The sequence below is a fragment of the Typopeltis vanoorti genome, chromosome 6, assembly GCF_054136105.1.
Source record: "Typopeltis vanoorti isolate ZY-2024b chromosome 6, IOZ_Tvanoo_1.0, whole genome shotgun sequence".
Lineage (NCBI taxonomy): Eukaryota > Metazoa > Arthropoda > Arachnida > Uropygi > Thelyphonidae > Typopeltis > Typopeltis vanoorti.
In genome coordinates this window covers 133654643-133677775 of record NC_143554.1, presented here as the reverse complement: position 1 = coordinate 133677775, position 23133 = coordinate 133654643, and the positions used below count along the sequence as shown (strand labels likewise).

The window sequence follows — 23133 nt, the reverse complement described above, 5'->3', positions numbered from 1 at the left end:
TTCTAATCCGTAAACTACAACATATTGGAATGGATATAGAATTGGTGAGATGGATAGGTGGGTGGTTGATGGAGAGATATCAGAGAGTAGTTTATTCAGGAGTAGAGTCCAAAAGATGGCCTGTGACTAGTGGTGTGCCGCAGGGTTCTGTTCTTGGACCACTGCTGTTTAATTTGTTCATTAATGATATAGGGAAGGATCTAAGAGGAACAGTTCATTTGTTCGCTGATGATGCAAAGTTAGGTAGGGCAATAGTGAATGCAGAAGATGTCAAATTCTTGCAGGAAGACCTGGATAGCTTGGAGTTCTGGACTAAGGAGAATGGATGTCAATTTAATGTGACAAAATGTAAGGTTATGCATTTTGGGGTGAAAAAATTAGCAGCAGTATACGACATTGGTGGAACTGTACTCCTTGAGATTGATGAGTCCAGGGACTTTGGAGTGTTGGTGGATAGGGAGATGAAATTTAGGGGGCACATTACAAAAGTGGCTAAATCAGCTCATCAACTCACTTGGTTGTTGAAAAATACTTTGACGAGCAGAGATAAGCAAGTTATTGTACCTCTGTACCGAGCCTTGATAAGACCTCATCTCGACTACTGTGCCCAGATTTGGTCACCTAGGTTCCTTCTTGATGGGGAGGAGGTGGAGAAGATCCAGAGGCGAGTGACTAAGATGATAGCAGGTCTATGGAATGAACCATATGGGAACAGGTTGAAGATTTGTGGATTGCAGATAGTTGATAGGCAGAAAAGGGGAGATATGATTAATTCAGAGGATATTTTTGAGATCAGGACTGTTGGTGGGAGAACTAGGGGACACCTATGGAAGCTGGGCAAGAGTGTGGTTAGCAGGGGTGTTAGAGCTGGGTTCTTTACTTTTAGAGTGGTAAATGAGTGGAATAAGCTGCCAGAGTCTGTTGTGGGTTCTATCACAGTGAATGAGTTCAAGGCAAGGTATGATAGATACTGTAAGAATGTCAAATATTTGTGTGGACATGATGTTTAGGACCTTCCTCGATGTGTCTAAGGACTCCCTGGAGTTGCTCTTAATAATAATAATGTTATCCTTTTGAGATAAAGGATCTCAAAAGAAAGCTTTGACTGTATAACAGTCTACTGTCAACCATCACTACTAGATCTCGAATTTCATTCACTTCCTGCAGTACAGCACCATCAGTATAATACATAGCTTTATATTTCTTCACTCCAAAATGCAACACCTTTCACTTACTAATATTAAAACTACAATCCCACTCATTTGTTCAAGTCAAAAGTCTATTCAAATCTTCCTGAAGGGAATTAACATTAGCACTGCTACTTATAATTCTCTCCAACTTTGTATCATCAACAGACAAATGAAGATCCCCAGTCGGTCCACATGATATATCATTTACAAACAAGTTAATTAGCAGGGGCCCACGAACAGAACCCTGGCATGCCATTGGTTACTCTCCTTTTTTGAGGCACTGCTCCTTCGTACATAACTTGCTGGTATCGTTCAGAGAGCTAATCACTGATCCATCTAACCAATGTAGTATTTATTCCCATCCTCTGCAGTTTGTACATCAGCTTATCGTGTGGTAATCTATTAAACGCTTTTGCAGAATCCATGAATATCACTATATGATTGTCACTTATCTAACACACTCATCACCTTATCATAAAATGCAAGTAAATTACTAAAACAAAGCCTACCTTTCACAGATCCATGCTGACCATCATAAAGAATACTATGTCCAGCAACCCAATCTTGATTCCATTCCTAAATAATCACTTCAACACCTTGAAGGCGTTGAAGTTATACAGACTGGTCTATGTGGAATCTTCTGTCCTAGAATGATGCTTGTGGAGTAGTACTATTTTACCTTCTACCTTACGAAACTTACTCACTGCAAGAATTTCATTAAATAACTATGTCAAGGGCATAGCTGTCCGCACGGTTGGCCTAGTGGCTTTGCGCTTCGCAACCATATGCCTGGGGAAGGAGTGTCCTAGGTTTGATTCCCGTCGGAGACGTGAGGAGCTGAAGGATCTTCCTCAGCCATAGCCAAGTTAGCCAGTCTTGGGCACGGGTGGTAGGGTTTTTTCCGCCAGTTTATCTGGTGTTTTTCATCCCGCAAGCAGGCAAACCGGCCCCATGAACACACAGGATACAACCAAGAATACTTTGAGGCATAGGGGTGACCATTCTATCCTCGTATTTCGGTTACGAAATCCAAGCATGCTTGGAAGGTTATGGGCCTTAAAGGCCTGTTAAAGCCATTGGGATAGATAGAAGGGCATAGCTAACTGTTGTACACATTCCCTAGGGAACACATCAAGGGTTCCATACTGTTCCATAGTATAGAGGTTGCAGGGATGAAGGAGGAGAAGAAGAAACTTGTTCTGTGGGTTTCAAGGTGCACTGTGTAGGGATGTTGAGCAACAGCTGCACATGTTTCAGTGAGCTTGGTATTAAGTGGTCGGAATTATTGTTGCTATTTCAGATGAACATTTTCCATGGAAATATTTGTAGTAGACACATAGTGCAGAGACCAATCGTTTGTGTGAAAGTGGGAGGGGAGTGAGTTGGCAAGAGATGGGCCATTAATAAATCTGATTGCTCTCCTCTGTATGGAGTCGAGGAATTTGAGGGAGCTTTGCAGAGCTCCACCCCATATGTGGGAGCAGTATTCAATGGTTGGGCAGATTTGTGATTTGTATAAGGTTAATAGCTGTTCAGGGGTGAAGTAATGTCTTGAGCGAAAGAGAAATTCTAGTTTTTTAGAAGCTGAGGATCAATGGTTGTTATGTGTTTGTGCCAGGAGAGGCTTGATGTCAGGGTAATTCCAAGAAGAGAAATCGCAGATTGTCTGGAAATTTGGGTATTGTCAAAAATAATACTATGAGAAACTGATTCTTTTTTATGAGAAATGAGACAGTATGCATTAAAATTGACTAGGTTATCTGAACCCCTTTGGAGGATGGCTGGCTTGGAGGTCTGAATTAAGGGCAGTGGTGGTTGCTGATCTGTAGGTTGAGGTGAGTTGTGTGGAGTAAGGTTTATCAAAAGAAAGGGAGGAGTGCAATATGCTGTCATCTGCAAAACTGTGTATTGGGTTGGAGGTAAGCTGAAGTAGGTCATTGATATATAGTAGGAAGAGGGTTGGTGAGAGGGCAGAACCTTGAGGATGGCCAGCATTAATTGAATGGTGGGAAAATAAGGAGCCATCCACCACCACACATAGTGAGTGTCCAGACAGAAAGCTGGCAATCCAGTTACAGAGGTCTTGAGATGGATCAAACGATGGTAGCTTGCTTAGTAGGCTCATGTGCCAGATCTGGTCAAATGCCTTGGAAATATCAAGTCCAACCGCTTGAGATTTGCCAAACTTCTCCATGGCATTTGACCAGAGATGGGTGACATGTGAGAAGATCTCCTGTTGATCGGCAGCAATGGAATCGATACTGGCAGTCATTTATTAGACAGCTAGCTTCAAGGTAGTGTAGGAGTTGAGAATTGATGATTTTTTCCATTACTTTAGATAGGACTGAGGTGAGCGAGATGAGGCATATTTGGACGGCAGTGACTTGTTACCCTTTTTGGGAATGGGTTGAAAATATAGGCCAATTTCCAGGCCGAGGAATAGATACAGTGGAGTAAGACAGCATATATAAGCAACATAGGACAGGAAACAGTTCTGGTGCACAAACCTCCAGGACAATTGGAGGAATGCCATCGGGGCCAGGAGACTTTTTTGTGTCTAATTTAGACAGTGTTTTGCTGATCTCTTTCTGAAAAAAGCATATAGGGGGGCATCCAGAAGAGTTGGGGGGGGGTTTGCCATTGTCGATTGTGCGTGCATTGGAGGCAAAGTGTGAGGCCAGGAGATTAGCCTTTTCTGTAGGAGATGATGCAATGGAGAAATCTGGATATGATAGAGGTGGGAATAGTGTTGGGCAGAAGTTACAGCCGATTGCTTTGGCGAGAGACCCAAAGGCTCGGCTGCCATTCAGACAGGCTGCTAATTTTCTGCTTGCTCTTTCGAACTCTGTTTTGGAAGCATTGATTGTTTTTTTTTTTTTTTTTTTGCATTTATTTTGGGCTTGGATATAAGCTCTAAAGGAGGATGGGGTTCTTGATCTGAGTCAGTGATGGTTTTTTATTTGTACTGCCTTGGCACATGTTTTGGAAAACCAGGGTTTAGTTAGGGAATGGCAGGTAGGTCAGAGTACTGTGGGGAATGTATGATTCCATGCCAGTGAGGATTACTTTGGTTATGAGTTCAGTGCATGTGTTTGGGTTGGAAGGTCAGAAACAATAGTCTAATCATGGGAATGAGGCATAGAAGTTACGGGGGGGCTGTCCCACTTGGCACTGTTATAATGAATGTGGTGATATTATTATTAAGAAAGATCTCCAGAGAGTCAGGAACTCATCAAGGGAAGCCATACTATTTGCATCAGCTGTCATACTTGTTCTTGAATTCACTCGCACTACTTGCACACAATATCCAACAGCAATCCATTCCAATTATGCACCAGAGAAAAAATCTAGCTTTCACCCCCTTCTTAACAGCATTCTCAACTTCCTGGCATTCTTTCCCCACCCTGCATGAAATTAAAATTCCATTTACTGAAATTCTGAATAACCCTTTCAGAAGTTTGTAACTCTCAATCATATTACCCCTCTTTGTCTTGTACTCTAATTTTACATCATCAACAAACAACTGAATATTATTTTCCTTCAAGCAGTACATTGCTAGTCACCTGGTCTTCTCCTGGATTCTGCTCTTGCATATACTACTCGTGTCTGCCATTTGGCCACCCTCACATCCATATTGCCACCCCCTCCATGTGGGGCACCTGTTCGTGGTGGAGGGGACCTCCCAGTGATGGTACTGGTCCTTTTCATTCTTCCCGTATTCTTTGCTCTACTTCTCCTGAGTCTTCTTCACTATCCTTTTTACAGACCACCATCACTGGGATCCAACGCCCTGCCGCCGTGTTTGCCGTGCGGTGCGACCCACGGACATCCAGAAAAGGGGATCCTGGTAGTCTTGCACTACTTTGGCCTCTGCTTCGGCAAGACGGGTGGTCCCAAATGGCCCAACCAGGATCAATCGGCTAGTGGACTTGCCTGCAAGGGTCAATGGTGTTGCAGTAAGTCTCTCACCCCATGGTCCGGGGTCAAGATCCTAGACCTGCTGCAGTGCCGGTATAGCGTCCAGGGTAGCCCTGGCGTTCCACTCCTGAGAGTAGGCTTTGCTTGCCAGGCAGTGGGCATCCATGGGGAGCTCTGGCGCCAAATTAAAAATTCCTTAAATATGAATTCTTCATCCTCAAATGTTTCAGGGACCTTAACAAAGTCCCAACCAAGTACTCATAATATAGACACAGCATATGAAAACAGAAGTAAGAAACAAAAGATATCGGATACTAACATAAATGTACCAACCTTTTTAATCATTCATGCAACAGGTGAAAAACCAATTGGGAAAATGTCACCCTTCTTTATCCAGAAAGGTTTAGAAGGACTGGCAGGACCTCCCAAAACTGTCAAGAAATTGCGTTCTGGTGATATCCTCGTGGAAACAATGTGCAAACATCGTTCCGAGAAATTACTGAGAGCAACGACAATGGGTGGAATACAAATTGCAGTAACACCTCACAGAACACTTCATTTCAGTAGAGGAGTGATATCAGAATGGGATCTCCTTGATGTTCCTGATGAGGAGATATGTTCAGAGCTTAAAGATCAAGGAGTGATGGGTGTGAGGCGCATTCTGATATGCCGGGTGGTCGCCTGGTCTCAACCAAGAACATCATCCTTACTTTTGATACACCTAGGCCTCCAACATCTATCAAAGCAGGGTATCTCAGCTGTCCTGTTAGAATGTACATCCCTAACCCACTGAGATGCTTTAAATGTCAAAGATATGGACATGCCCAAACTGCCTGTCATGTTTCTACTACCTGTGCCCGATATGGTAGTAATGAACATGATAATAAATCTTGCTGTGAAAAAAAGCTAAATGTGTCGACTGTCAGGGAGATCATCCAGCATACTCTCGTGCATGTCAGAAATGGAAAGATGAAAAAGAGATACAAAAAATTAAATCAGAACAAAACATAACATATCAGGATGCAAAAAGAAAGCTGGCCACGATTACACCCGTTCTATGATCCTCTTATGCTGGAAAAGTAACAATTAAAAAAAGTGCCAACAGCAACTCAAACATGCATGTCTATTCCACGATTTGATAATTTCACCATACCTGAACTTTACGATTGCAAGTGCTTCTCTCTTGAGCGCATTAATCACAAGACCTATGGCCTTACTCCAGAGACAACTTCAAAAATAGTCCCATTCGATGAAAACTCGCCTGTCAAAAAAATTATGGTGGAGACTTCACTCAAAGATAAACCACCAGACACTCGCACAGAAAAAATGGATACCTCGATACCCACTGAAAGCAAACTAAACATACCAACTGACCCTAATACATTTGATGTTTTAAACACTCTACCAGAGGAAGAGATGGACATTGGCCATCCATACTTCCCTAAAACAGTGGATAAATATAAATCTGACAAAGGTAAGCCCTCAACCTCTCGAAAATCAGACAAGTCAATAAAATAAAGACAATAAGAAAATTTTTACAATGGAACTGTCATGGGATCTGCCAGAATATTGACGAAATCAAGATGTTGTTGCAGACTTAAGACTCAATTAGGACCATGCCTTTAGGAATTTCACTATTGTACTTAAGAATAGAACTGGAGATGGTCCTGCTCATGGAGGAGTAGCTATCCTAGTGGGCAGTCATATTCCTTTCCATCAGGTCCAAATTAATACTTCTCTGGAAGCAGTAGCGATTCACTTCGCTTTGGGATTTCTTATTATAGTATGCTCAATTTATTTACCACCAAATGCTGATTTGAATGAAATTGATCTTGATAACTTTATCTCACAACTGCCTGAACCCATACTTTTGATGGGTGACTTTAACGGTCACAATACTCTATGGGGTAGTGCCAACACTAATAGACGAGGTCGAATCATTGAGAAATTTCTTGATAATAATAACCTTTCCCTTCTAAATAATTAACTCGATGCTTTCTTCCATATGCCTACCCACTCATGTTCTGCAATTGATCTTACAATCTGTTCCCCTTCCATTCTTCCACTGCTCATGTGGGACGTTGAAGAGAACATATATGGAAGTGATCACTTTCCTGTTCTTTGTACAATGTCTTCACAGGAACCATGTTCACCCACACGGCTACCTATATGGAAAATGGACCAGGCTGACTGGAAAACTTTCTCTCATCTTGCAAAATTTAATGCTGATGCCATCAGTCAAACACCTATCAATGAAGCTGTAAAATATATAACAGAATGCATTGTCCAGGCAGCAACAACCTCCATCCCAAAAACATCATCTCGATTTCCAGTCTATCCAAAGCCTTGGTGGAACCCAGAATGTCAGGCAGCCAAAAAAGATCAATACAGAGCATGGAACATATTTGGTAGATACCCCACCACATCAAATTTAATAACTTTCAAGCGGGCTTGAGCCAAAGCACGTTATGTAAGACGTCAGAATCAAAAACAATCATGGATCCAATTTACTACATCAATTAATCAAATGACCAGTCCAAAAATTGTATGGGATAAAATCCAGAAAATGAATGGCAGATGTAGTATCTGCCTTTCATTTGTCCACCTTAGACTATAATGGAAGTGTTCTTGCTGATCCCAAAGCTATTGCAGATACTTTGAGAGAAACTTTTGCTAAAATCTCAGCAACAGCTTCATATTCTCCGGAATTTTTAATACTGAAAGAGCAGCAAGAGAAACAAAGGCTTAATTTTTCTACCAACATTCTTCAGCCATATAATCAGCCATTTATCAAGGAGGAACTTAAAAGAGCTCTCCTACAATCTCACTCTAGTGCTGTAGGATCTGATGACATCCGTTATGAAATGATAAAACATCTACCACCATCTTCTTTGGATCTTCTTCTCTTATTATACAATGGAATACTTGCAGAGGAAGAGTTTCCAAATTCTTGGCATCAGTCAGTTGTCATTGCTATCCCAAAACCAGGAAAAGATCCAACACAAGCAAATAATTATCGACCCATTGCTCTGACCAGCTGTCTTTGTAAGATACTAGAGAAAAATGGTTAATGCCAGACTTCTCTGGTATTTAGAAAGCAACAGTCTTCTCTCCAATACACAATGTGGTTTCCGTAGACATCGATCAACTTTAGACCATTTAATTCAGTTAGAAACTTGTATAAGAGATGCATTTCTGAAGCAAGAACATCTTGTCTCAGTTTTTTTTTGACATGGAAAAAGCTTATGACACAGCTTGGAGATGTGGCATATTAAAAGACCTCTATAACCTAGGTCTCAAAGGACACCTCCCTATATTTATTAAAAACTTTCTGTCCAGGCAAACTTTCCAAGTCAGAGTAGGAGGTATGCTATTTCAACCATATCATCAAGAACAAGGTGTTCCCCAAGGCTCTGTCTTAAGTCTAACCCTTTTTGCTATTAAAATTAACTCAATCATTGAACAGCTTCCTCCCACTGTAGACAATGCTCTATATGTCGATGACTTCACAATTTACTGTCATTCACGTAACATGAGGGTAATTGAAAGACAACTTCAGCAAGCAATTGATCATGTCTCTCTCTGTGGGCTCTTAATAATGGGTTTAGGTTTTCAACAGAAAAAAGCGTCTGCGTTTTCGACAGAAGTGAACACACTCATCACCCAGATCCTGAACTAAGAATGGTACATATTGTTATTCCAGTAGTTACAGAAAGCAAGTTCTTGGGACTCATCTTTGACAGAAAACTCACATTTCTAGTACACATTCGTCAACTAAGAGAAAAGTGCAAAAGAACTTTGAACCTCCTTCGCACTCTATCCTCTACTGAGTGGGGTGCTTATCGAGCTTCATTGCTCCATCTTTATCATGCACTTATACATTCAAAGCTGGATAATGGGTCCCAAGTCCATGCCTCGGCAAGACAGAGTAACCTACGATGGTTGGATTCTATCCATCATCAGGGTATACTGATAGCTACTGGTGCCTTTCGCACCTCACCCACTCAAAGTCTCTATGTTGAAGCAAATGAACCGGCTCTATCACTTCGACGGAAACAGTTGTCTTTTAATTACGCACTAAAAATAAAATCTCTCCCAGATCGCCCTACATGGAATAGTATCTTCTCTCTGCATTGGGAAGCTCAATATCACAGACATCAAACTGCTATACATCCTTTTGGTATGCGTATTAAAGCGAAACTGTGTAAGCTGTTAGTATAAATGTTGACAACATTAGCTACACTAAATACAACAGCATTCCTCCATGGCAGGTTTGCACACCATCCTGCAACCTCTCACTTTGTCAGCTACAGAAATCTTATACCCCATCATCCATTTACCCGCAATTGTTTAATGCACACAGAGCAGCACACGCTGATTACTTACCCATCTATACTGATGGTTCAAGAACTAACATCTCCGTTGGCTGTGCTGCTGTGTTTCCTGACATTATTATCTCAAATCAGATCCCACCAGACTGCAGTAATTATACAGCAGAGTTACATGCCATTCAGCTTGCACTTGCGCATATAAAAGAAAACTGCTACCAAAAGTGTATAATTTATACAGACTCATTGAGCTCTTTATAGGCTAACTCCTCTCCTATGTATAATCCACATCCAGTTCTTTATGAGGTGCTACACTTGCTTCACAAAATGAAAATCCTTAATTTCGATGTTCAGTTCTGCTGGATTCCCAGCCACATCGGAATCGAAGGAAATGAGGCTGCAGATGCTAAATCAGCTCATACCTTCTCCATATACTGTTTGACAGTTCCATATACAGACTACAGACAACTTATAAGATCAAAGCTAATTGCTCGGTGGGAGTTAACTTGGCAAGAAGCATCAACAAACAAATTATATAACATTAAACCTGAAATTAAACACTGGCATTCTAGTCAACTGATGACCCTCCCATATGTGAAAAATGCAACACACACACATCTCACGATTCATCATATTCCGGTAGATTGTCAAAAATTTACACGAGAGAGGAATGAAATTTTCACTTATCTAACCAAGCCATATACACTCAGAGAAATGCTAGCAGACTCAGGCAAATTGCATGATGTTTTTAATTTTTTAGAAAGAATTAATTTGTACAAACACATTTGACCATAAATTTGTTTATATGTAAATACTTTTTTGCTTACTATTACAAGCCAAAAGGCTATTTTACTGGTGTTGAAACCGGTAAAAAGGGTTGAAACCGGTCTGGGTAGTGGCCACTTCTCATAATGTAATACAGTAATACATCTCCTAGGAGCTGCATTTTACATTATGAGAGAATATTAAGGACAGTGACGGAGCTTGCTCCACCTTTGCTCCAAGTTGCTCTGGTGTTGTACTACCCAGGTGATTACTTACACTTGGACTCGCCGATAGTTTTTTCGCATGAAACAAAGGCTAAAGAGAATCCTAAACAAGGCTAAAGAGAATCCTAAACAGTTTTTTAGATATGTAGCAAGTAAAAGGAAAAATGTACATGGCAGATTGATTTTAAAGAATGCCAATGGTAGGGAGGTAACTGAATCAGTTGAGATAGTTAAGTTACTGAGTGAGCACTTTGCAAAAGTATATCATCCAGGTGGTGACATTGCAGAAACGAATAAACCAGTAGATTATACGGGAATTGTGTTTAATGAAGTGGAGGTGAGTAGTCTATTGCATAACCTCAATGTCAATACATCTGTGGGATTGGATGGTATACCAGCTAATGAATTGTCAGTACCCTTGACCATTTTGTTTAATTTGAGTCTCGGGTCTGGGTTAGTCCCGAGCTGGTGGAAAGAGGGGAAAATAGTTCCACTGCATAAAGGTGGTTCCAAGACTGCTGTTATAAATTACCGACCGATTAGCATATCAGGAATCATTGTCAAGGTCTTAGAGAAATTAGTCAAGAAAAGAATACAGGATTGGATAGATGAAAATGGGATATTGTATGGGGGACAACATGGTTTTGTGAAGGGTAGATCATGCCTCAGTAACTTGCTCACGTTTTATAACACAGTGACGGCTGAACTGGATAGGGGTAATAGGTTTACAGTGATACTACTGGACCTTGCCAAGGCCTTTGATAGGATACCACATGGAACCCTAATCAGTAAACTGGAGCAGATGGGTATAGATATAGGGTTGGTGAGATGGATAAGAGGGTGGTTGAAGGAGAGAGATATCAAAGAGTGGTTTATTCAGGAGTGGAGTCTAAAAGACGTCTTGTGACTAGTGGAGTGCCACAGGGCTCTGTTCTTGGACCACTGCTTTTCAATTTGTTCATCAATGATATTGGAAAGGATCTGAGAGGAAGTGTTCACTTGTTTGCTGATGATGCAAAGTTGGGTAGAGCAATTGTGAGTGCACAAGATGTCAAAATTTTACAGGATGATTTGGATAGTTTGGAGGACTGGGCTAGGAAAAATGGATGTCAATTTAATGTGGCAAAGTGTAAGGTTATGCACTTTGAGGTGAAAAGAATAGCAGCAGTATATCGCATTGGTGGAATCATACTCCAGGAGATTGATGAGACCAGGGATTTGGGAGTGTTGGTGGATAGGGAGTTGAAGTTTAGGGGGCACATTGCAAAAGTAACTAAAACAGCTCACCAAATCACTTGGCTTCTGAAAAATACTTTAGCATGCAGAGACGAACAAGTTGTTGTTCCTCTGTATCGAGCCTTGATAAGACCCCATCTGGACTTCTGTGCCCAGCTATGGGCACCAGGGTTTCTTCGTGATGGGGAGGAAGTGGAGAGGGTCCAGAGACGAGTGACCAAGATGATAGCAGGTCTGTGGAATGAACCTTATGAGAATAGGTTGAAGATTTGTGGGTTGCAGAAATTGGACGATAGGCGAAGGAGGGGTGATATGATTGAGACATTCAAATTACTGAAGGGTTTTTATAAGATTGATCCAGAAGATATTTTTGAAAATATGACTGGTGGTGGGAGGACTAGGGGCCATGCATGGAAGCTGGGCAAGAGCGTGGTTGACAAGGGTGTTAGAGCTAGGTTCTTTACTTGGAGAGTGGTAAATGAGTGGAATAAGCTTCCAGTCTGTTGTGGGTGCTACGACCGTGAATGAGTTCAAGGCAAGGTATGATAGATACTGTGTGAATGTTGAATAGTTGTTCTTGACATGATGTTAGGGCCTCCCTCGATGAGTCTGACTCCTTGAAGTTTCCCGGAACAATAATAATAATAATAATAACTCTAGGATTTCGATCCGAGTTTCGTACCCGGCTATAGAATAATATGGGATTTACTATCTCCCTTAAACTTAACTTTTTTGCTTAACTTAACTTTTATACATACATATTATTCATTAGGTTAAATCTGACCAATTATGTATTACCATAGGCCTTGATCTTGTATATTTGTATCACCATGCTGTAATTTTGTTAATATGTAAATACCATAATGCTAAACTTAAATTTTATGCATCAATGCTGTATAATAATTCCTTTCTGACTCTTTAAGTATTAGTATGATAATGTTTGTTGTAATCTTACTAGATGTAGACACTCCTTTCCTTGACTTGTTTTGTATACACATAGGCTAACCTATAGTTATCTATTTATGTACTGCTGAAATCTCTGCAGTAATTTTGTTTATATGTAGATACTGCATCACTTAACATACATTTTGTGTTTGCATCTTATTTACTACTTTATTTTTCAAATAATCATGTAGTGCTGTAGGACATCTTACCTATTTGTGTACTTTCTAGTAATTCTGTTTATATGTATTGCTAAATTCTGTTTATACTGCATTGCTAAATTTAATTTTCATCCATGCATATTGTATAATAATCTCTTTTTGCCTATTTTTGTACTGCTTTAAAGGCATCTATTATAATTTTACATATATGTAGATACTGCATTCCTTGGCTTAGTGTTTCATATATTATGTATTAACTTATATTGTTAACTATTTTTGCACTATTGTAATAACCTCTCACCTTGTGTGTTGCTGTGCCCTCTGCAGCAGTTCTGTTTACCTAGAGATGCTGTTTTGTGAAACTAGATTCTTGTACAGACATATTGTTTATGATTTTCTGTAAATGCTAATGTTGTAACCTTTAGTATGGCACAGTTGACCTTTGTAGTTTTTGTGCCAAATAAACTAAACCAACCAACCAACCATATTGCCAGCTTTATATCCATCCCTATTTCCCTCAGTTCATGCAAGTGAGTTCTATGTGGTATTCTAGTCAAATGCCTATGCAAAATCTGGCATTGTCATTATGTAGCCATTTCTATATAAAATTCATGTCACACATTAATCATCATCATCAGCAAATTCCTGACATGCACCCTCAGGGATGTACATGATATGATACTACTATATAAAAAATGTTACATTATTACTAACTTCCTATTAACAATTTTCCTCCAAATTAGGTATCTCTCAACACTCCAATATTATCACATCTTATATTTCTGTCTTCTAAGGCTTTTCACTTCATCAGGCACCTAAATCTTGGTCTTCTTTTAGGTCTTTTTTCAAGCAATTCTGGCAAAGCACACTTGTTTTGCAAACTTTCCCTATCCCATTTTGTTTAAGTGACCATTCTGTTTAGTATCACCTCTGCTAACACATTCCTGAATGCTGACAATGCTAAGTGCATTCCTAATATCCTCACTTTTATAATACTGCCACTGATGCCATCTATTTATTTCCCCTAATCTTTCTTAGAACTTGCATATCTCTGGTCTGAAGTCTTTGTGCAAGTGTTATATTTCTAACCCACTTCTCATATCCATAAATTAAAATTTGTTTAAATATCATCTTGTATACTGGTAGTTTTATGTTTTGACTAATTTCTCTTTTATTCCTTGTAAATTTATTCAGTTGACTTCATATCATATCAGCTTTACTAATTCTGTTGTCTATTTTCAAATTTAATTTGCCATCTTCACTAAAAATTATGCCTAAATAGCTGAAATGTTTTACTTGTTCTATAGGTTCTCCATTCAGAATGTAGCAAATGTCTCGGTGTTTCTGTCTATTTTTATTGGCTTTGTCTTTTTATGCTTATTTTTCATACCAAATGCATTATAACAGTTATTCAATTTAATCAGGGAATCCTGCAGACTTTTACTGGATTTATTTAGAAATACAACATAATCTGCATAAAGTAAAGAGCTGAAATTAACATGTTGAACTTTGCTATCGGGTTTAATACCACATTTCTTTCATAATATTGCCGGCTTGGTTGGCTAAGTGGTCAGCGTATCCACTCTCCAGTCAAAAGGCTGCAGGTTTGCATCCCACTGTGATCATTAATGTTTGTGATTTTCTGTGAAAATACTAGTGGTGATGATTGGTAGATTCCGTTGTTGGAGATGATGATGATGGTAGTTGCAGTTCGTTATAGTTGTTGGATTGAGTGGTGGAGACAGAGAGTTGTAGAGTAGTGCCCCACCCTCGATGAGTCTTTGGACTCTCTGGAGGTGTTACATAATAATAATAATATGAACCATATAGATGATGAATAACAGTGAAGATGATGACATTTTGTCTCCATCTGATTTAACATCAAACCATCTTCCTGTACATCCTTCTATTATAACAGCTGACTTACAACTCAGATATAGACTAAGTATTGCTTGAATATAATATCTCAATTAGAACGTATAACTGTAGCATTTGAACAAGTTTTTCTCTTGGTACCTTGTTATATTCCCATGATTTCTCAGCTTTTTGTCTTCTGGCAACCTCTGTTTTGCCTGAACCCAGCTTGTTCTTCTTCAAGCTTCCATTCCACATTTTTCTTCTTTTTTTTTCTTCATTTTGCAACCTTTCAAAATAATTATTCCATACATTTAGAATATCTTTATCTTCAGTTTTGGTTCCACCTTTATAATCTCTGATTCTTTTTACAGTACTCTTTCCACCATTTCAAGCTTTTTCAACAGCCTCCAGAATATTTTGCCACCTTCCTGATATTTATTTCTTATATTCTTACCAAAATCTTTCTATGAATTTTGTTTAGCTAGTTTTACACAGTGCTTCACTTTCTTACATTTTTCTCTGTATTTTCTAAGAGCACAAGTTCATTTACTTGTCAGGAACTTTTGATATACATTCTTCTTTTCCCTAACTTCCTCTTTAACCTCCTGAGTCTGTCATAGAGTTCTGATTTTTTTTTCTCTTTGCATAGAACCTCACCAGATGATTCTCTGGCTGAATCAGTCAATGTTTTCTTCAGGACTCTCCACTGAATCTCCAATATTTGGTTCTTGTTTTCGAACTTTTTCATTGTCTCTTAAATGATTTTGTGTACGTCAATCTACAGTTCACCTCCGAATGCTGCAGAACTAGGATTCGTTTTAAAACTTCCTTACATGCTTTCTTTTGAATATATCCTGCTCAAAACTAAATGTTGATTACACCGGTGGGAAAACTTCGCATCAACAAGAACATAGTCAATGAGACTTTACATTTTTTACATCCTCTATCCATGTGAATTTGTTCACCTTCTTTTGTTGGAACATAGTGTTAGTAATAAGTAGGCCATGTCCTGAACAGAAATCCAGTAAGTGCTTACCATTATTATTTGACGTGCTCTTTCTCCATGTATTTCCAAAACATTTCTATTTGTATGGTAATCATAGTTTCATGCTTTGCTGTTTAGCTCTTCAACAAGGATCAACTTTTCCTTTTTTATTGTGTCAGCTGCCTTCTCTAGTGCTGTATAGAATTTCTCCATTTCTTCCTTAGTAGCCTTCTGTGGGACCCTAGGCACAAATAAGTCTATTGTCCAGTTCCTGATTTGGATATTTGCCCACAACACTCTACTTAACATTGCCTGCCATATATAACATGTTGTATTTGTTGCTCAGAAAGATCTCACATGTTTTTGTTCTTCATTGTTTTTGCAACATATATTATGTTGATCTGGTACTTATTTTATTCTTCTGCTAGTTCTGTTTCTTTTTTTTTTTAATGATGCTTCTTATGTTGATGATGCCAATCTTGAACTCTGCTGGTATTGAGTTGGGATTTGTTCTAACAGCTGACTTTTTGGTAAAGTGAGGTAGCCAAATTTGTTCAGATTTGTTGAGTGATGTAATACTGTGGCAGATTATAGAAATTCTCTTTCCAAGTTGTATCTGTTCCTGTATAAAAGGGAAGTTCCTCCCCTGTGTTGGATACAGTAATTCATATCCATGCATACTGTGGTACTGCAGCACGGCTGTATAGTGCAGATAATGGGTATAGTTTCTATGTTCCTTCAGATGGATATTGGTGGTTCTTTTTGCTGGTCCAAAATAGGCAAGTCTGCAAAGGAATGCTGTTGATCCCAGGATGGTCTAGGTGATAGACAGGATCTTTTAATGAGTGGATAAAGGTAGCTAATTTTTAGTATGCCATATTTTTTTAAAACTTGTTAGATTTTTCACTGAATTTAGCATGAGCGATTTCATACAATGTTATATGTCCAGTGTGTCCAAGAGTGAATTGTTTATGATATGAAAACTAGAGTAGAGAGAGAAAGAGAGTGACTATGTGTCAGAAATGTTTCATGTACAAGTGCATGAAATGAGTTGTGTGGAAAATGGGAGAGTGAAGTTAATATGGGTAATCAGATGATAATGAGGAATATAATAGCATACTTATGCAGAGTCATTTATAGGATAAAACATAAGCTAGAAAGTGACTGGAGAAACAATTGGTGGTACACCAGAAAAAAAGAATGAAAGAAAAAACAAATGGGAAAAAGTATGAAAGTGCAAGAAACTGTGAGTAAGGAAAAGGTATTATATGGAGATTCAGTGATAAGTGGTGTACTTACCACCATACCAGCTTGAACGTGGATATACGGCCATAATTAATTACATGGATGCAAAGTGTTCATTGAAGTCAATATGACAATTGGATATTATAGAAAAAAATGATATGAATACAAAGCGAATATTATTGCATATTTGATCTGTGTGGCTGATTGGGTGGTTAATGAGAAAATGACAAAAGCATGTTACCCAGATGCAGAAATCAAGGATGTTAATAAAGCTGTTAGTGTGTGTAGCAGGGTGTGTGTGAAAGAATTGATTGTTTTGGCTGGCATGAATGATTTGTTGAATGGTGAGAAATATGTGCAGTGAGAGAAGATATGAAAGAGTGCAGCAAAAAAGAAAAGTAAGGAAGTAAAGAAAGCTGAGTTGAATGAAGAAAATGCTACACGATTCTGGAGGATTTTGCAAAGGCATTTGACAGAATACCACTAAGAAGTCTGTTACACAAATTAAAATAAATGCTGACAGATATGACACTGGTTGCTAGACAGGTATTAAAAAGTTGTATACAGAGGAGCAGAATCCAGGCAAAAGCTGGTGACTAGTGGTGTGCTGCAAGGTTCAGTGCTAGGACCACTACTGCTTAATTTATACATAAATGATATGCAAAATAACCTTAAAGGAAATATTCGGTTAATTGATGATGCAAAATTAGGTAGAGTAATAATGAACAAGGCAATGTGGAGAGCTTGCAGGATGATTTAAATTGGCTGCTAGTATTGGCAAAAGATAATGGGTATCAGTTTAATGTGGAGAAATGTAAAGTTATGTTGGGATAAATATACAAGCTGTTTACTACCACATTGGTGGAACTGTACTCCAGGAAATAGATGAAGCTAGGGATTTAGAGGTGGTGGTAGACAGAGAGTTGAAGTTTACAGGATATGTTGCTAAGGTATCTCATAACATTACTTAGTTATTGAAGAAAACACTAATAAGTCGAGATAAGGAAGTTATCCTCTTTATGAGTCTTCGGTATGGCCACATTTGTATTACTGTGCTCAGGTCTGGTCTCCTGGATTTCTTGATGATGAGAAAGTGGCAGAGAGGATCCAGAGCAAGCAACCAAGAGGGTGAATGGTCTGTGGAAGTTCTCTATGAAGATAAATTGAGTATATGTGGGCTGCAGAAGTTGATCAATAGGTGAAAAAGAGGGGATATGATAGAAACATTTGTTACTTAAAGGGCTTTATAGGATTGATGCAGGGAAACGTTACAGCACTTGACTAGAGTGGGCAGAACAAGAGGTTATCCTTGAATTTGAGTAAAAGTGTGGTTAGTAAGAGGTGTGAGGACTAGATTTTTTGCTTGAAGAGTTGTGAGTGAATGGAATGTGTTGCGAGAGTCCAGTTAGCACTTTGTCTGTTGATGGTTTCAAGGCGAGGTATGACAGATATTGTGTTGATAGTTTGGATCTCCCATAATGAGTCTTCAGACTCTATGCAGGTACCCATATAATAATAAAATATTCCTGCAAAACAATAAATGGTTCATTAGTCAGTTCATTATTAGGCCTCTTCTCAAAATAAAAACCTTTTAAACTTCCATGGGAATGTGCAATGTTTCCTTATTTACATATATTGTTCCATCCATCCTCACTGTTTCACAGAGTATAAACATTTTACCTCAGGCAATTTTATTACAAGAATCACAAATTATGCAGTCTTTATCAGAGAAAAAAAAAACATTTCCTTTTGCTACTTTATAAACACTGTATTAAAGTAGTGCTTTTCATTAAAGCCACTTTACAGTTTCAGATTTCATTAATTCCATCACTTGGTTTGGAGAAATTAATTGATATCTTCGGTGTCCTTGAGACAGAAGATGAAACTATTCATTTAGTGTTTCTTTGAGTGTTGAAATAGAACATTTACTTAATATCTCTTTTTATTTACCATTTGTTTTAACAGTAAAGTTAAAGGATTCACTTTGCTAAAATTCCCTTTTTGAAATCCTTTATTAATTTATTCCAACTGTTAAGTTTTCTTAAAAACTTCCTAAAATTCCTCTGATATGCATTATCAACCTTCTATTCTCTCTCTCTCTCTTCTTGGTTTTTCCCTGTTACCCATGTACTGAATGCCTTTGTCAGTTGTCAATCACTTGTCAACTTCCTCAGTGAGCATGCACACTCGTTCAACTAAGCAGCAAGCATGAAATCAGTAATGGCCGACACACTCTCATCGTTAGCAAAAAGAGAATGTCTTTACGATGATGACTGATATCAGTCGCCACTCTAAAGCATCACTGAAATTATTAGAGTTATTAGATATTTGGTATGTACATCAATCTCAAATAGTTTACATTTTTTTAAACATAAATATCCATTTCTTATCAGGCCCATCACAAGTAAATCCTGTACAAAGATTTGGATGGGGGGATATTCAGTTGTTTGCAGATGATGCAAAGTTGAGATGAACTATGAGGAGTAGAGCAGATGTTCTGGTCTTACAAAGAAGACTTGAATAGATTGAGTGAATGGGTAAGTTCAGTGTTGCAAATTGTAAGGTTTTAAAATTTAGGAAACAAAGATGGGATGTAGAATTTACACTTGGTGGGGATATATTGTTGGAGATTGAGGAAATAAAGATCTTGGGGTGATGATGGATAAGGATTTAAAATTTAGAGGACATCACAATGAATTCTGGGAATGATGCAGAGGACACTGACTTGTAGAAGTAAGAAGATTTTTGTTCCATTGCATAAGGCTCTGATTAGGCCACACGTAGACTACTGTGCACAGATTTGGTCATCTGGTTTTCAAAAGGATGAAGAGATGTTGGAAAGGGTCCACAGGTAACCGACTAAGGCAGTTTCTGATCTCTGGAATGCTGAATATGAGGAAAGGTTGAGAAGATGCAATTTACAGAGTCTAGTGGATAGGAGGAAGAGGGGATAATATGAGGGAGACATACAAGTTGATAAGGGGTTGTTATAGGATCAATGTCGAAGAAGTTTTTCATAAAATGGTGGGAGATCAGGGGAGAACAAAAGGTCATCCCTGGAAGCTTGTATAAGGAGGGGAGTGAACAAGAGAATGAAAAGGTTTTTTTTGCATGCAGAGCTGTGAATGATTGAAATGCCTCACCTGCGAGTGTGGTGTCTGCAGAGAATTTGAATGTGCTTAAGGCATGGTATGATGAGCAGTGTGTATGATAAAGAGACCTCCTAGATGAGTTGCTGACTTCATGGGGTCTTAGGTATAATAGGTAAAATGGTAGGAGAGGCATTGTAATTGTGCATTTAGATTTTTACTCCTGTATTTATAATGTTATCTGTATTTATTAGGACCAGAATATGGTACAACAGAAGCAGCTTGGAAAGGTGTTTTAGTTGAAGCAGAACGCCGTTGTGATATGCATTTACGTGTTAGAGAACGTTTATTAAATGAAGTAGTGACTCAAATTAAACAGTGGCAGAAAGATAATTACCATAAATCTATGATGACACTCAAAGAGAAGAAAGAAATGGATGATGCATTTAAGAAGGTATGTATTTTATTTTTATTTTAGTATTACTTAAAAAGAACAATAATAAGAAATTGTAGATACAACAAATTTCAAAATTTTTAAAAGATAATCTGATTTTAACATAATTTAAACAGTATAAGAGAAGTGCTGTTCTTAAGTGTGAAGAAGAAGCAACCTACAATGTTATGCCTTAGAGACCAGGCACAAAATTTGAAGACAGTGTGTCAAAACATGTTGCAAAACTGCTACTATAAGAAATTTTTCACTATATTTGAGTTTCACATTTTCATATTCTACAAAAGGAAACAAATGTTGCAAATAAAGGAATTCTGGGAAGCATATTGGATTACTTGTACTTTATGTATCAAAAATTATAAAAGTTTTAGAAACTAGGTTTTATCTTGCTCCAGATTGTTAAAAGAATTGATGATTTACACTCATGTGTAGACTCACACTTCACCATGTATGCATTCGAAACTGAAATCCTATGGAATAGGTTGATAATTCCTTATTTCAGGAGTGTCTTATGTCTGTAGATGTGTGTGTGTGTGTTCACAGGGCTGGATTGCCTATTCTGAGGGATGACAAACCTGAATTTCTAGGTGAAAAAACCCTCTACCTCCATATGAGACCAGATAAAGGTTCCTCATGTCTTGGATGGGAATCGAATCCAGGTCTTTCTGACCAAAGTGCTTTGCCTGTACTGACTGAGCTATGAAGGCTCATTAAAACAATAGCAAAGCTTACTAGGTAATGGAGCTACCCTGCATGTCTAACCAGACTAATATAAAATTTTAAATTGGATTAAACAAGCAATAAAAACATATTTGGTTGTATATTTTCAAAGGCAGAGATGACAAATATTTGGAGCCAAACTTGGTGAAGCCAAAAACATGCAGTAAGAGAAAGATGTTGAAAATGAAGCTCAACTACGTGAACTAAGATATGTATCTTCAGTAGTCGAAAATGAAACATAAATAAAAGTGGAAAAGAAAAGAATTAGATGGACTATAGATTTGGAAAAATTAAGAATTAAACTATGAAAACTAAAAATTTACAGACTGAAGAACAAAAACTAGTGAAGTGTGTATACAGTAGTTTATACAATATTGCTGGTTCTACATATACTTTACTAGTCTTTGGTCTGTAAATTTTAGTTTTCATATTTAATTCTTAATTTTTCAAACTCTGCAGTCCATTTGATTCAACATTTTACTTGTTTTCCTGTTTTATTTATGTTTCTTTTTCTACCGTTTAAGATACATATTTAAATTCACATAACAGAGCTTCGTGTTCGACATCTTTTTTTTCTCTTACTGTATGTTTTAGCTCAACCAAGTTTAGTTCCGAATATTTGTCATCTCTTCCCTGTAAAAAAAATATACAACCAGGTATATCTTTTAATTACTCTTTAATATAAAATTTTAATTTATTTTAGTCATTAAACTTAGCTTTTGATTGGATAAGCAGGATAACTTGATTACCTAATATACTTTGGTAATCAAGTATATTAGGTAATCAATGTTTTTTTGTTATTGTTCTAAAAAATTTAAAGCATTGTCTCTTCCTGAGCTGAGATAATCATTTAAAAAAAAAGATATTGGAAGTTTATTTTGCACTTGGTTAGACTATAATAAATTTAGTTTAATCCTTTATCCAAGTGTAAGCAAACAAAGTTTGCTCCTGAAAATATCTTCAGGACTGAGGTAAGGTGGTGCAACACCAGGAAACTCCGAGCAAAGGTGGACCAAGCTCTCATCACGGCCCAAGTGGAGATACCAGGCAGAAGCATTAGCAAGGTCATCTCTACCTATAGGAGTTGCCAATCGGTCTGCCACCTTTTTATTAAATTACTCTGGATTTAGAGAAAGATGTTGAAAGTTTATTTTGCACTTGGTTAGAGTATGATAAATTTAGTTTAATCAGTGGGAGGCGTAGTATGGGAGATACTGAGACAAGGAGTGATGAGAGCTTGGTCCACCTTTGCTTGGAGTTGCCTGGTGTTGCACCACCTTACCTCAGTCCTGAAGATATTTTCAGGCACAAACTTTGTTTGCTTACACTTGGATAAAGGATTAAACTAAATTTATTAAAAAAAAGATGATATTAATAAATGAACCCACTTTGAATTAAGACTGGTTTAGGATTAAACATTTTCATTACATGCAGTACAAGTATAATTATTGTACATAATGTGAAATTGTGTATTGACATTGTGTTAAATTGTAATTTAAACACTTACTGTTATTTGTTCATTGAAATAATAATTGTAATTTTTTTTAGTTATTTTATCTCGTATAAATTATTAATTTATAAATGGACGTATAAAATGGAGTGAGTGTAGATAGGTAGTGAGATGTGATCTAACCTTGGATCGTACTACATAATAAAGATTTGGAAACTTGTTCCGATTTTAATGGATCTTACTTCGAACTCTTATTTATTTATAGTTTCCTGTCATCTTGTAAAGGAATTTACCTGAGTGCAAGGATAATAATATGATCAAGATTTATCATAAGATAAGTTATTACGAGCAACAAAATACATTTTCCAGTCTTAACAAATAAGTCATTGAACTCAGGAATACCATAAGTTTTGTGTTGCCGATAGTGGAAGATTATCGAGTGCCTAGAAGTGGTGTAAGAGTTTTCCATAATGTGTAAGCCATGATGATCATACCAGTAAGAATATCTATTCTATAACTAACGTGTGATAGTGTTACTTGTGTCCGGAGAACTTGGTAAAATTTCGTGTTGC

At 37.9% G+C, this 23133-nt stretch overlaps 1 protein-coding gene across 3 annotated transcripts in view; it reads left to right on the top strand.

The window, feature by feature from the left end:
- The window catches only part of Synd (protein kinase C and casein kinase substrate in neurons protein Synd), a 323165-nt gene that overhangs the window by 160141 nt on the left and 139891 nt on the right, over positions 1 to 23133 (top strand). For all 3 annotated transcript variants that reach the window (XM_090394452.1, XM_090394450.1, XM_090394451.1), the window contains exon 4: positions 20195 to 20394. In XM_090394452.1, the coding sequence (XP_090250578.1) occupies positions 20195 to 20394 (200 nt within the window). The remainder of the gene's footprint in view (positions 1 to 20194; positions 20395 to 23133) is intronic.